Source organism: Tauraco erythrolophus, chromosome 2, assembly GCF_009769465.1.
Source record: "Tauraco erythrolophus isolate bTauEry1 chromosome 2, bTauEry1.pri, whole genome shotgun sequence".
NCBI lineage: Eukaryota > Metazoa > Chordata > Aves > Musophagiformes > Musophagidae > Tauraco > Tauraco erythrolophus.
The window spans coordinates 79,794,498-79,808,799 of record NC_141466.1 but is presented as its reverse complement, the minus strand read 5'-3'; the positions used below and the strand labels follow the sequence as shown (position 1 = coordinate 79,808,799).

The window sequence follows — 14,302 nt, the reverse complement described above, 5'->3', positions numbered from 1 at the left end:
ATCTGTAATTGCAAACAACTTTTTGTGCCATAAGAAGCACAGCCTGAGGATCTGATATCATATAGCATTTGAGTTTCTTCCCTCCTTGAGCCCTTTTTGTGGCTTACGTTCACATAAAAATTCAAATCTGATTGCCAGAGGAAATTAAGCTCAAAGTAAAGGATTGATTCTCTACAGGAAACACTTGATAACAAATTTAAACAGTTGGATTCTACTTTAAAAGAGGCTGATGGGAAAGTTTAAGTCCTAGAAATCAACACTAATGTTCAGGATATGATGATTATAATACATTCTAAGTAGCTACTCTGAAACTGAGACTTTCTCTGTGGCTCAAGTAATTTGAAGGAACTTTTCCAAAATAAACTGTTTCATGTGTGCTGAAACCTGGTGAACAAATTCAACAGAACAATTTTGATTAACCTCCAGAGGCTGGGCTAGGTAATTTAATCTTCCTGACAACTACAGTCTTGGTTCAGCCCAGTAGTTAGTGTTCATCAGAGATTGTATTTCTAAATGAAACGTGGCTGAAAAAAGTTGAGCAGAGAGGGGAAAGGGAGAGTTTGCACTCTTCCCAGGGCAGAGAAGACGTAAACTTTTATGTTAATTTTGTATGAAAGCATCTCCATTCTCATTGAAAAATTGTTTACTTGCAACTATCTTATTGTTTCTTTACATACTACGGATATGTTAGTTATACATTTCTAGTGATTGGCTAAATGTCTGTAGGGCCTTTGATTCCTAATATTCCAGACAAAGATCCATTTTATAAGGACACACGATGCCCTACAGCCTTAGTTTCTTTGTCTATATTACGAGAAAATAGGTGATGGAAGAGCCGGATCATGCTAAAGAGTCCTGTTCGTTCTGTCTTTATGTCATGGAAATATTGCTACTGGAAGGAATGACAGCAGAATTAGTGACAGGATTGTCTGAGCCTGAGCCAACACTTGCAGAGAAATCAAGGAAGTATGGTGTGTGGCTGCCTTTAGACAAGCACAGCAAATAAGAAATGCTGCTGTTAAAAATGAGAAAAGTCACTTTCACACAGAGTAGTTTCCTGGGTGGTTGAAATAGCATTGCCTGGGCAGCAGCAACTAAGGAATTCCCAGGGCATTTGTGCTCTTTGTTTCTACAGCGTCTTTTCCAGTAGACAAGGAAAGAATAACACATGATAGGTACTGCATTTCTTCCTGCTTTTCTTACACACAAAAGTCCTACAAAACTGTAGTTGCATGTTATCTCCAGAGGCCAGATGTCATTATAACCTTGTATAGTTAATAACCCATCATGCCAGTTGTTTATATCTTAATTATATCCATCTCCTCTTTTTAGAGTTTAATACAAATTATTAACTGAAAAGTAATAATTGGGATTTTTTTTTTTTGTAGTGCAGACAATAGATATGCAAGCTGTATGCAGCATTGTACAAAACCAACATTGTCGGTATAAATCACTGAAGATCACATATAATATGTGAAATGGATAGTAAGCTCTTTTCAATCATGAATAATCTTGGTTATATCACATTAGACTGCTGATTAAAATTGAATGGTAGCTATAGCTGTCTTGTTATCATTTTTTGAACAATTTCGCTGTTGTTCTTCCAGTGAATTCAGGAAAAACAAAAGATAGAAATGTTGTCCCTTGGCAAGGGGAATAAATACATGAAAAAAAGATTATTTGGTTTATGTTTGACTTTGTTGTGTATTTCTTTTTTTTAAGAATGTGGATAAAAGTGGGATCTGGGTATGATGAGAATAGTGGTTGTTGCTATTTTATAGCCCTTGAAAATGTCTCATAAAAAGTTATTTATGATGAGTTTTTAGATATGTTTTTCTATGCCTATATCTTCATTTTAAGTGACTTGGTCAGGAGGACTAGAACACTAGGTCTCGTAAAGAATTATGAATAGCATGTACATTTCCCATCCCATAATCCTGCTACACTCAATGCTTTCCATATCATAGGCTATCTGTTCAAATATTTGATATACAACAAATTGGTTTTGATATCCTCAACTGAATAAAAGGTATGGTGAATGTTTGATACTGAGAGAAAGAGTAGAACTGTGTATTTTTAATGTATTTCTTATTTAACTTATTTAACGTTGACCACAAGTAAAATGAGGTATTGTAAAGATATATTGACATTTCTTTCTCTGAAATATAATGTGTCTTTTAGTCATGTGGACACATTTAGATTGCAACTGTTACTGCTGAACAGAAGAGAAAGTTTGAAAAATGCATGAGAGAAACATTTCTGCCCCAAACAGGTGCTTGTCTCAAAAATGTAGTAATAATTTAAAAAGCTAACTCCCTCCCTCTGCCATCCTTCACACAGGTCAAAGTTGATGTATTCACTGAGACCAAGAATACTCTGACAGCCTCAGTGAAGAGTTGGCAAAGGATACTCATCCTAAAGAGCTTTTGTCATGAATAACAGATCTTTCTTCTTCTTAGCCAGAGGCATTTTGAGAAGGGCAATGGGGTTCAGTGAGAAAGCAGATATTAGAGAGATGCTCAGACTTCTACATTTTTATGCTGCTTTTGTCTCTTGCCAAATTAAATAAATATATGCTTCTTATAGACATAGAAATTTAATATATCAGCACTTTATTATGATTATTCACATCAAAAGGTGTTGCAACTTATCTTTGAGGTCAGCTTAATTATCAGCTGTATATTAACAGGGCTTACTATATAATATTTGATCTCTCCTGGAATATCAGTTTTTTTCCTTGCATCCCATAAAGACATTTCTTTCAAAGTTCATGCTTCTGACAGCATCCGTGAACTGCTGTACTGTCCTTCTACTGCATGTTCTGCAGCAGAGATTCTGTGAATTAGAAAGTGCAAGGGCTGGGAAAATTTGTGTAGAAATGTATATAAAATATGCTGGTATTGATGACATTTTATTTTCATTCTTGCTGATTGTTCTTATTCTATTCTGAATATGTAAGTCCAAGATCAGGTGCTGAGTTTTTCACAGGATCTTTCTTTTCAAATACAAAAATTGCTTTAAGAATTCTTTTTATTGCAAAGAAGTATTGTCTTGAGTGTAGTGATTATGCTTTTGAAAGATTTCTGTTAGTATTGATATATGAATGGTTAAAGTGACAAACATCTTTAATCTTTACATCACAGTATTACTAAAATCTATGCTAAGGACCTTCAGATCCACTGTCGCTTAATAACCTTGATTATTGCCTTGCTTAGCCTTAATAGAGAATTAGCAATGAAAAGTGCGCATTATTCTACTTTTTGTAGTGATTGATATATTTCTTTGACACTGAAACACTACTTTCCTTCAAAGTGAGTCATCAGTTTGTTTGAACATAACCATTGAGACAGTCCATCAGAGCTGTATTTATTGGGTATTTGCCTAGGAGGTGATCCATCTAGCTGTGCCCATGGGGCAGTTGCATTTCCTACTTTAGGGAAGTTGGCTGCCCCTTGGAAGAGTGTTTACGTTATTGATCATGATCAATCAGGAGTGTAAGAATCACAGGAAATCCAGAGAGAAAACATTTGATTTTGATGGGAACCTCAAGTAGGAAAGAAATATTATTGAATCGATATCATCTTAAAAGAAAGTAGTGCTGATGACAGGAGCAGAGCCTAGGGTTAGTTTCTCAGCTACAAGAGTTGCAATAACAGTTTCAGATGGACTCTAAACATAAAAGAAACAAGCGACTTTGAAATTTAGATGACTATAGGAATACTTTTGGTTTTGTTTTTTTGTTTGTATTTCTTATTTGTTTGGGTTTTTTTCAACTCTACATCCAATTATATTACAAAAATTTGAATTGTGGTTAATAATTTTCCTCCTTGGATCTTAACAGCTTTTTAGCTCTCAGAGTGATTGCTTTGTAAAAACAAACCATGCAGAGCAGCAATCACCAAATAATTGGTACTAGATGATGCTCACAATGCTCAATACCTTATCCGAGCTTTTTGGTAGTATCTGCTGAGCTGCATAGGGGAGTTGGGAAGTGAGTAGCGCAGGTCACTATTTTGAGGAAGAAGTCTTCCAGTAACCAGAGCTAGTGAAAATACTGTTGACTCATAGAAGAAAGTGGAGCAGTTGTATGTATACAACGCATTCATGAGTCTATCACAAAATCATGTAAGACTTGATTGCTGTAGTCTCTAAGAATTACTCTTTGGCTATACAACCTTTCTCATATTAGTTAGTCAGTGTAATTCAAACAGCTTTCTTAACACTTCTTACTTATTTAACTTTAAAAGCAGTGCCTGTTCCACATGTGAACTGTGATGGTTTACAGATTTTTATTTTTTTTTTCACCGTGGCCATGGACAGCTATAAACTGAAATTCTTCTGGCACGTGGAAACCTTACAGTGTCTCTGCTTAGGTCTGATCCCAGAACATCCCAGAAGAAGTATTTGATTTCACAGCTGTTCTGAAGTGGGTTTCTTGCAATGTGTTATTAGACCCACTAAATACCTACTTAATTTTTCAGTTGGAAAAGGAAATTAAACACTATCACAAGAGTATGCCACAATAACATTGAAGTTTCTCTCATTTAAGGGAATAATTATGGGGATACAAATGACATGAGATTTAAAAGTGCTGATGATTTAAAAAATGAAAACTACACTGTCAATGGTTATAGCACATATTAATAACTTTGCCTATCAGTCAAATTACCCTAACTCGTGTGGGTAATTCAGGGCAAAATACCATAGGGCTGTCACCTTATTTTGAAGCTTATTAAGAAAGAAGCATAAGAAATGCAAAGGCTGAGCATCCTTAGGATTTTTAACCAACTTACACAGCAGTTAATGAGAAGCAGGGATAGAAACCTGTATTTTCATGTGTATATGTTACATATCAGCTGAGATGCAGGCGTCTTGGTACTTGTTAGCTAAGAGCAGTGATTTTTCTGACAGTCCAGTAAACTGGTCCAGGGCATATGTATCAAAAGGATGAAGTTTCTTCTAAGCCTGTTTTACCTTATTGTGTTTCAGAGCCTGGCATCCCACTGGTGGTTTGTGTATGACTTTGATCTTTTGCATACTTTGGTTACTTGACTAAATAGAAGACACTTCTCATCTTCAGCAGTTAGGGGTATGCAAACCCTTGCTTTGTTTGAAAACACAGGATGAAAACACAGGATTTAGGGAGAGATTATTTTTCTTTTTTTTTTTTTTTGTAAAAATATCAAAGAAGATTTTTTTTTAAATAAACTTGAGCATTTCTCTCTTGAGTTTCATAAAAAGTAGCTAACACTGACCATGTATCTTTGAACCTGTTCTTCGCCCTTGCACTTTTTATGATGTTGTGTGACACAAAAGAGATAACAGGAGTGAAGAATATGATAAAGTATGTAAGAGCAATGCCTGCGCCCTTCTCTGAATAACAATATATCAGATACACTGCCAAAAGGAAGACATTTGTAGTGTTAAATAGAATGTTCACAATTTCATGGGGCCAATGCCTTTAGGCAAGAAAATGATCTAAAGGTATTCACTGCAGTGGAAGGTGACCATAAAACTACTCACTTTCAGAACTAAGAAAAGCACTAATTTTTTTCTCCACTTTTGCAGTAATTTCTTGATTTCCTTACTCATTGCTAAACTGAAGTACTTAACACACAAAAAAACCCCAGAAATTCAAGTGAGAACATAGGCGCAGATAGGGGGAATAACATGATTTTTTCCATTTTAAAATATTTTAGAAGCGGTCAGATAGTGATGTAGACTTTATGAATTTTTGACCATCCCATTTCTGTTATTCTGTGAGGCTTTTTTTATTATAAGGTTAAAATTCTGAAAGTATTGTCTCATAGAGCATAACGTAAGTTAAATATAGAGAGACATTTTGATGGTAACCTTAAGAAGTAACAACTGCTTGTGTGAGTGAGACAGTCTGTGGCAAAATGCGAGGGTTAGTCCTAAGTTGGCTGGCTCCAAGGTCTCTACATCTGTTGGGATGGTTTAGATTAAACAATCCAGCGAATTTCCTGCCGGTCTATTATACACTGGGTGAAAGACTAGATAAAAGAATAGCTACATTTACATGCCTGATGACATGTAAACCTGGAGAGAGAGAAGTGGCTAAACTCTTACCACTTATTTTTTTTTCCCTCAGCAAATTCATTGCCAGAATCAGTTAAGAAGCAATTTTACTGATGGGTTATCTTCCTTCATAACTTCATAAAAGGGTTGTGCTTCCATCACGAGAAGTATGTTCAGTCTCTGGGAAATCTGGTAGATACCTTCTGCTTGACAATTCCAAAACCAGTCCCTGGGAGCTATCAGAACAAGTAAGCAGCAAAAGAGACCTTACTGGGAAAATGTACCATCATCAGCCAAGACATCCCTAGCAAAACTGAAGTGTCAAATTGTATGTCTAAATGTGATCTTGTAAACATATCCTATGTAACAAATAAATACTTGTGGATTGTTTATTTACACAGTGTGTAAAACCAGGCCACATAAATTTTTGTTTGAAACTGGAAGCCTAATTGAGTTCATGACTTTTAAAAGCTTTCAAACAATTAGAATATGTATTTCTATGAGTAAAAAAAAAAAAAAGATAAACTTGTGGAAATGCAGTCCACACTATGCCAGAACTGTTAGGCACTCGGCATACTGAGTTTTTCAATTTCCTATCTCTTCCTGTATTTCTGAAATCCCGTCACAGCACTGGCGTCTCAGGCCTACAGAACTAGACTGTTGTGTTGATTTTATAGAACTGTGCATTGTGCGGGTTGGGTGAACATCTTATAAATGGATTATTTTTACCGTACTGCCAGTCTCAACACATTTGTTATAAATTACTTTTTTATTTTTTAATCTTGAAGATTTCTTCTGAACAAATACTTGACATATAATCTTGAGGGATTTTTTTTCTACAGTTTTAATGAGCCCTCTCTTCTGTTTGCATTTAATATTAAGATTTGCTATTTCTTTAATTGCAGTTTACTCAAGCAGGGAGTCTTTCAATGAATAGTTTTGGAGAGTAACAATATTTCCTTTTGTTATTTCACATTTCATAATGTTCTCCATTCAGCAACACCAAAGCACATTGTAAATGTAATTAGTAGAGGAGTTTTCATAAAAGAGTTTTTGAGCTGATAAACAGAAGTGTAGAGAAGTAATTTTCCTAACACTATAGGGAAAGCATTTTATAGCTTTCCCTATATAGCTATATAGGGAGCACAAGACTCCTGACTTTTTTTTCTTTCTTTCTTTCTTTCTTTCCTGCCTGCCCACCCCCACCTCCACTCCCTCCTCCCAACTTGTAGGCAAAATTCCATACTTCTTAAAGCAATATATTTCTTATTCTATACTCTGTTTCCCTTCCATCTTCATTAAACAGCTTTCATGACAAGGAACTTACAGTCATTGTAGGTGTTGTCAACAGCAATTAGAATCATCAGACGCTCTTAAAAAAAAAAAATTAAAGCTATTTCAAATGGTTTAGAGCTTATTTCCTTTATTACTCTTTTTTTTTTTCTTGTGTCCCAAAGAAATTTTTATTATAGTGGAAAACCATTTTATCAAAAATTATTTTTCTTTTGTATGTTTCTTTGCCCATAGTTTATCTGTTCTGGAATAGTGACTTCTCAATATTCTTTTAGTTGTATGCAGAAGATATACTGAAGCAAGGAGATATTTTGAAGACTTCTCCTGCGTTGAAATAAATCCTTCTTACCTTTTAATTCAGACAAAAGTAAAATCTAATTAAAGGGCAAAGAAAACCCAAGCCCCAATACCCATTAGCAAATAATACAAAGATTAATGGATACTTTTTTAAAGGTTGAAAATAAATTAAAGTTACAGATTGTGTCACGTTTTCACATACTCAAAATGAATGTGTAATTTCATTGACTCATTTTCAACTGCTGAAAATGCTTCAAGTTGAGCTGATATTTAAAAGCTGTGTATGTAAAAGGGTCTTGAACAAGAGAAAAAACATGGAAAGTCTGAAGCATTGTCTTTAAGCATATGACTTTAAGCATATTTTTTTGCTTGGGACTAATTCCTGATGTTATGGAACAGGACAGAAAGATGATTTAGTTAATAAGTTAAGTCTATGTAAATAGGTACAGGTGACTACTTCGAAAGTTCTGTGAACAATTACTTCATTTTGAAAATAGTTTTGCCTCTAAAATATCCTCTTACTCATTAGTTTTCTTAATAAACTCCTACTAACACGTGCTTCAGACAATGAGTGCTTAACTTGTATTGGAGTTCGAATATTTTATTTGTGTTGAATTTCTTTCATATATCAGTGCTTCTCTGAGAAACAGGATTGACTAACCTTGGAGGAAGGTTGTATTAATACTTCTCATATCCCAGTTATCAGATTCCACCTTAGAGGTATTACTGCATAGTGCTGTATTTGTCTCATGTAGAAATACACAGTGTATCTTAAATGATTACCACTGAGAAAAAAAACAGTTATTGACGGCTGTTTCACAGATGAAGAACTCCCAACTGCAAGACTCAAGGCAGTGAGAATGTAAGGGTTTGTTCTGGACTGATTTCAGTATAGTATTGTAGTAAATCTTAGTGTAAGGCTCAATAGAGGGGGAAGGTCATTTTCTTTTAAACAAAACTGATTTCATTCAGCCACACTCATTCACTTGTATTCATATAGTAACAAGCACTAAAATATGTGTCTATCTAGGAACTTGGTGTGACTCTAGGAATCACCACCTAGCAAGCTTTTTTCACAGCTTTTGGGTTGTTGTTAATGCTGGAGTTTGAATGTGACTTTTCGACTATAAAGAAGCTGACAGTGACTAATTTTTTTCCTTTCATCCTGTCCTACCTCTATGAGTCATTTGGAAATGCTGCTGATTTATTCACTGCCACTGCCTTTTTCTCTAGCTGCAGTTTATTCTTTTTTTTTTTTTCTCTTTCTCTTTTTTTTTTTGGTTAAGATTTCCCCTTCCCCAGTCTAGGTGTCTTGAGAATCATCTGTGATCTTAATATCTTGATGCCATCAACACCTGTCGTTCTTTTATGCCACCTTCTCATCATTTCTTCTGATGCTTTTACACTCTTACCTTCCAATTCACATTTCATTTATACCAGTCTTAATGTTTTCATTACAAACCTTCACAATGTGATACTGGGAAAAAAGTCTCATAGGAACAAAGAAAGTGCAGACTGTCATCTTTGGCTCCTACTGCAAAGCACATGTCTTCAGACTGCTTTTATTTACATATGCATAGAGCGATTTGGACATTTGAAACAATCTCTTCTAACAAAACCTTATCAAAGCACAACATGATTAGTATGGCTTTCCCTGGGGTGCAATGGAAAAGAGAACAAAGCACACAGTTGTGTATAAAGTATTATGCTGATGAAAGCAGTCTAAGAGGCTATATAGAGTGGTATGGACTAAAGCAAGTTAATTCAAACACAATAGATAACTGCAAGTGAAAAATGCGTCCCAAGAGAGCTATAGCTTCTCTTTAGTATCAAGGTAAAATTGTATTGTATAGATTTCCAACATTGCAAAAGCAAGGTGAGACTTTACAAATTTAAAGCTAAAATTCTGTGGTTTGGAGTTCAGAAAATGGTAACATCTGTAACAAACAAATATCTGAAGCTATTTCAAATGGTTTAGAGCTTCCAGATTAATATCTGGAAATATTAATGCATAGTGACAGTGCTTACTATTCTGCCTTTTATGACTATACTTAGATAGTTTGTTTTTTTTCCTGTAAATCCAGAAAATCACAGAATGTATCACGTGATATCAAATTAGTACACAAGTAGATATCTTCTTCGCTAGGGAAATCACTGAACAAAATACGCACCTAAACTGGTATTTTTGCAAGGGATTCCTTGTAAACCTTTCCTAATGATTGTCTTCCTTTTCTTTTGGCAGTGGTGATTTGTCTGTTGTCTCAAATGTCAGTTAGCTTAAGATAAAGGGAGGACATGAGCAGCAGGTATGTAATCTTCCCTTTATCTCTCCTTCAATATTTCAGGAGTTTTACTTTAAATGTGGAGCACACCCAACCACTGACAGTGAAACATCTGTGGCTTTGAACCTCGTTACAACAAACAGTCGCTGTATCACATGTATAACATGCACAGATATTAGGTAAGTACAATGAAAATTGTCAGAGACACACAGTCTCGGTGCTTCAGAGTACTTATCACTTTCAAATAGCTCTTTTTCTCCTCTGCTGCTTTTCTTTTTTCTAAATATTTTTTTCCCCCGGATTCATGTTGAAAAACGGGCCATGTTTCAGGTGTGTTCTTTGTTTTGCTGGTACAATTACAATTCATGTTTTTGTACCTTAGTTGAGTTGCAGGTGGAAATCTGACTACTTAAGTTCTAACTACAACCTCAAGTGCTCAAGATAGTGGCATAAGTTATGTAGTCTTTGCTGCTAATCTGTATTTAAGAGCCAGTGAATGAAAGCATGACTTTGAGGGGAACAAACTGTTCCTGCAGAAAGGACCTTTTTAATGTTTGTTTTATAAATCAAAGCAAAATTTCTTATGATGCATCTGTTCTCATGTTCTTGTTTGTTGCAATTTTAAATACTGTAATCCATCTTTACCTTATGGTGTTTGGGCACATACATTCAAGAATACCATTACTTGCAAGTGCATGGATTAAAAACCAATTGCCCGAGAAAGACAGCTACCATTGTTTTGAAGAATTACCTGAAACACATTTATCTGCTAATTAGGAGATGTTTGGAGGTGAAACTTCAAAACTAATAACACCATGTTATACACTCTAGGTATTGCTATTGATTGGTCTACATTTTGCAATATAAGAAAGAATTTAGAAAAATTTTATAGGGTAGGAGGAAGTATGGGTGAAACTGTTAGGAGATATCTTTTTTGGTAATAAAAGCCGAATATCTGGAAGTAACCTTCCTATTGAAAATAATGGGTTGTTTTTCTGATTCTATCCCTCAAGTAATTATATTATGTTGTGCTTGCGTGCCGCTGCATTGATAGGAGCTGATTGGTTGCTGACAGTATTTGGCTGAGGAAAACGAGTCTTAGAAATTAAAAGGTAGTTGTACACTGAAGAGAAGAGTATGGTCTCCATCACTTCCCATATTCACAGCATTTACAGCATTGCCATGTGCCTCTTTCAGAGACTACCTTGCAGGCATGAACGCAGCAAATACATGCTGAATTACTTTGATAGCTTGTTCCAAATGGTTAGGCATGCAACAGTATTAACCTCTCTGTAATTAAGGATCATGTGAAGTTTCCATTCTGAGCCCAGCTTTCTCCTTTTGCCAAGAACAAGAGGGAAGAATATCAGCCATAAATATGCTTACTTAGGCTTGACAACTGGTTATAATTTTTTCAGTCAAATTTGAAATGGATATGTAGACATTTTCCTGAATTGTTATATTCAGCACAGACCTACTCACCCATATTCATGAAGTTGTAATTTTCCCCTCTGTTTTGTGACAAAATCCCAAAGAAAAGAAAGACATAAGACTTAATTTCTGGATTTGCTTAGCTGAACTATTTCCAGGACTATTGACTTCCGAAACTTTACTAGTAAAGTTTAGTGGGGCTATTTATTGACATGTCACAAAAGCATATCAATTTTCAATAGTTTAAATTAAGGCACCAAATAACTATGGGAAACCTGAGATTCACTAGACTTTTAGCTCAGCACACAATCTGGGAATATTTATGAATAAGCTTACTGGATTTATACACTAAACAGGGAAGGAAGATATGTCTTCCTCTTGGCCTCATGCTGTTCAGATTCTTTCGAGCTTACAGAACCCCTTCTGAGATACCATTAGGTGGTCTGAAAGTATTTTATTTCAAAAAGTTTGTAGGAGTGCTCCAAGAAAGAGGGCAGAATTTGGATGCCTGAGCATCTAACAAAACACTAGCAATTCCTAGTTATCTATCCATGATGGGGGTAACAGATTCTGTGAAGTTACTCCTACACATATTAAGTCTTTCAGTCTTCGCTTTATTTTGCATAGCAGATTCAGTTGTCTATAAATAGGTTTGTCTGCTGTTATGGAGCATAGAGAGATACTTTTTAGATAATGAAAGTTCAGTTTAGTTTTCTGAATGGCTGACAGATTTTATTTGATCATAGCAAGATCTCTGAAGCATGTGGCATGAGAAGAGGATTAGATGACAGATAGTATAAAAACAGCCTTCAGAGCAGTTGTATCCCCATCAATCTCCAAAAAGTCGAGGGAATACTATTCTGACCCAGTATGTCTTGTAGGCCATGGAATTAATGGTTTAGCAGGAGGCAGTGAAATCAGTTATCTCAAGAGTGAGCAGGAGAATACTCCAGCAGCCTTCTTGCCATTTTAAAGGCTGTAAATGTGCTAATCCATTTATGTAGCCAGAATTTGGCTTCTCATGCTTCCTAGGGCTGTAGATGTACGTTTCCCCTCTTGTTCAGTTGATGCAGTGAAATGATGGAGAGCATATTCTCTCTTCTGCCTTACTGTATACTTCATAAGATTTTGTGAGTGACCTCTGTTCTCCTGCACACCTCCTAATCAACTCCCACCCATGAGCGTGTCTTCTGTACTGGCCTATGGAACTACATGAGATGAAATCAGCAGGAAGTAGGCAATATTATTTCAGTTCCTCCTCTCTTTCATGGTTAATTAATATGAAACTATTGTACCTTGACTCTGCCTCAGTCCAGGTAGCACCATTCCTTACATGAAAATGTATATCAAAGAGAATTGTGAAATGGGATTTGTTGGTCAAAAGAGAGAAGTTGCAAGGGATGCTTGAAGGCTGTACTGGTTCACATGATGTGTCTTCTGGAAGGAGCTGATTTTGGCAGCATCCTCCATGGTATATTTACAAAACTGGATTCTAGGTACAGTTTAAAGGCCAAATATAAGTCTCTATGAAATTGATACCTCAGCATTTTGCAGCAAGGGTGCAGACTAAACTACTTAGAAGTGGCTACTTCTCCTGTCTCTCCTAACAATTCACTGGGCAAGAAGAATGATTTGGCTTACTGCAATGCAGGGTCCTAGTTATGTGTCTGTGCTGCTAAATAAAAGAGAGTCAATGGCTGGTCCCTGATCCCAAGCCGAACGGCAACAATTGACAGATATCCTACACAGTACTATGACAGGTAGCCTGGCTTCTTTTCACAGCCAGCTTGGGATAATCTTGAAGCTGAAACCCAAAGTCTCATTTGCGAAACTAGATCTGCAAGGAAGATGGCATGGAAAAGGGTTATTCCATGTCCTGGTATTCCCTCTGTAGGGGTCGGAAAGCATCAGAAGAGGTCACCAAACACAGTGAAATACAATGAAGGGGTAAAAACTGCTGAACTAAAAGCTGAGCTTTGTGGGATGAACAGTATGTATCTCCAGGACCTGTGTCCACTGGGTTATCCAAATCTCTAAGTATTTCTAGACCACAGGAAAAGTGATCTGTTCCTGACAACTGACTGTGTTTTGTTAGGCTCTCCTCTTGACCTAAAAATAAAAATAAAGAAACCCGAGCGACACCCCCTCCCCCCACACACGCTTGTCTAAAAACCCCTTCTCTAGGCTACGTTAGAGGTACTAAAATGGAAGGAAATTGTTTGGTCTCATCATGTCAAAATATTGATGCACATTTCCATGATAACTGTATCCATATCTGTGAGAATGTATCCATACATTAAGTGCTGATTATCTTTCAGAAGTTGGATTTTTAAAGACATAGAAGTCTATTATGCAATTTTGTGTAATAGTAAACATTTGTAGGTACTGAGAAGACCTTACTCTACTTCATTTTTTTATATGGCCAATCTTGTGAGTTGTTAAAGTATAATTTCACATATAACTTTGAGTGAATGAAATAATTTTCAAATTAAAGCGGTGAAATAAATTAGTTTCTATTTAGGATTTGCTTTTTTTCCAGTTGCAAGGATGGTCAAAGGTAAGCCCATTTTGCAAAGAGTTAGAGATCAGACAATAAAATCAATTAACAGTGTTGCACAAAAGTCATTGTACATTCTTGGGCAACTTATGAAATATCTGCAGATTTTGAGTTTCTAATTCTTTTCTCAAACATAGTGTTCTTGGAATATTTGTATATAACTCAAAAAAATTACACAACTATTCATAACCTTTTTACTTTAGTTAAACATTTAGGTGACTATATATTTATGCTGGTGATTTCCTTCTAATACCCTTATATAGTTGAAAAGTAGCAACTAGGGCACTCTACAGTTTGTACTATTTTGTGAAACTTACTTTCATCATCTATAGCATTCAGGAGGAAAAGAGGAATAACTGTATTTGGTACATTAACTATTACTTTGTATTAGCTTCACTACAGT

At 35.7% G+C, this 14,302-nt stretch overlaps 1 protein-coding gene across 1 annotated transcript in view; it reads left to right on the top strand.

Annotated features, from left to right (window-relative positions):
* Window positions 1-14,302, top strand: part of PRKN (parkin RBR E3 ubiquitin protein ligase) — a 796,707-nt gene that overhangs the window by 397,148 nt on the left and 385,257 nt on the right. The window contains exon 6 of the mRNA XM_086626845.1: window positions 9,975-10,090. Coding sequence (XP_086482971.1) covers window positions 9,975-10,090 — 116 coding nt within the window. The remainder of the gene's footprint in view (window positions 1-9,974; window positions 10,091-14,302) is intronic.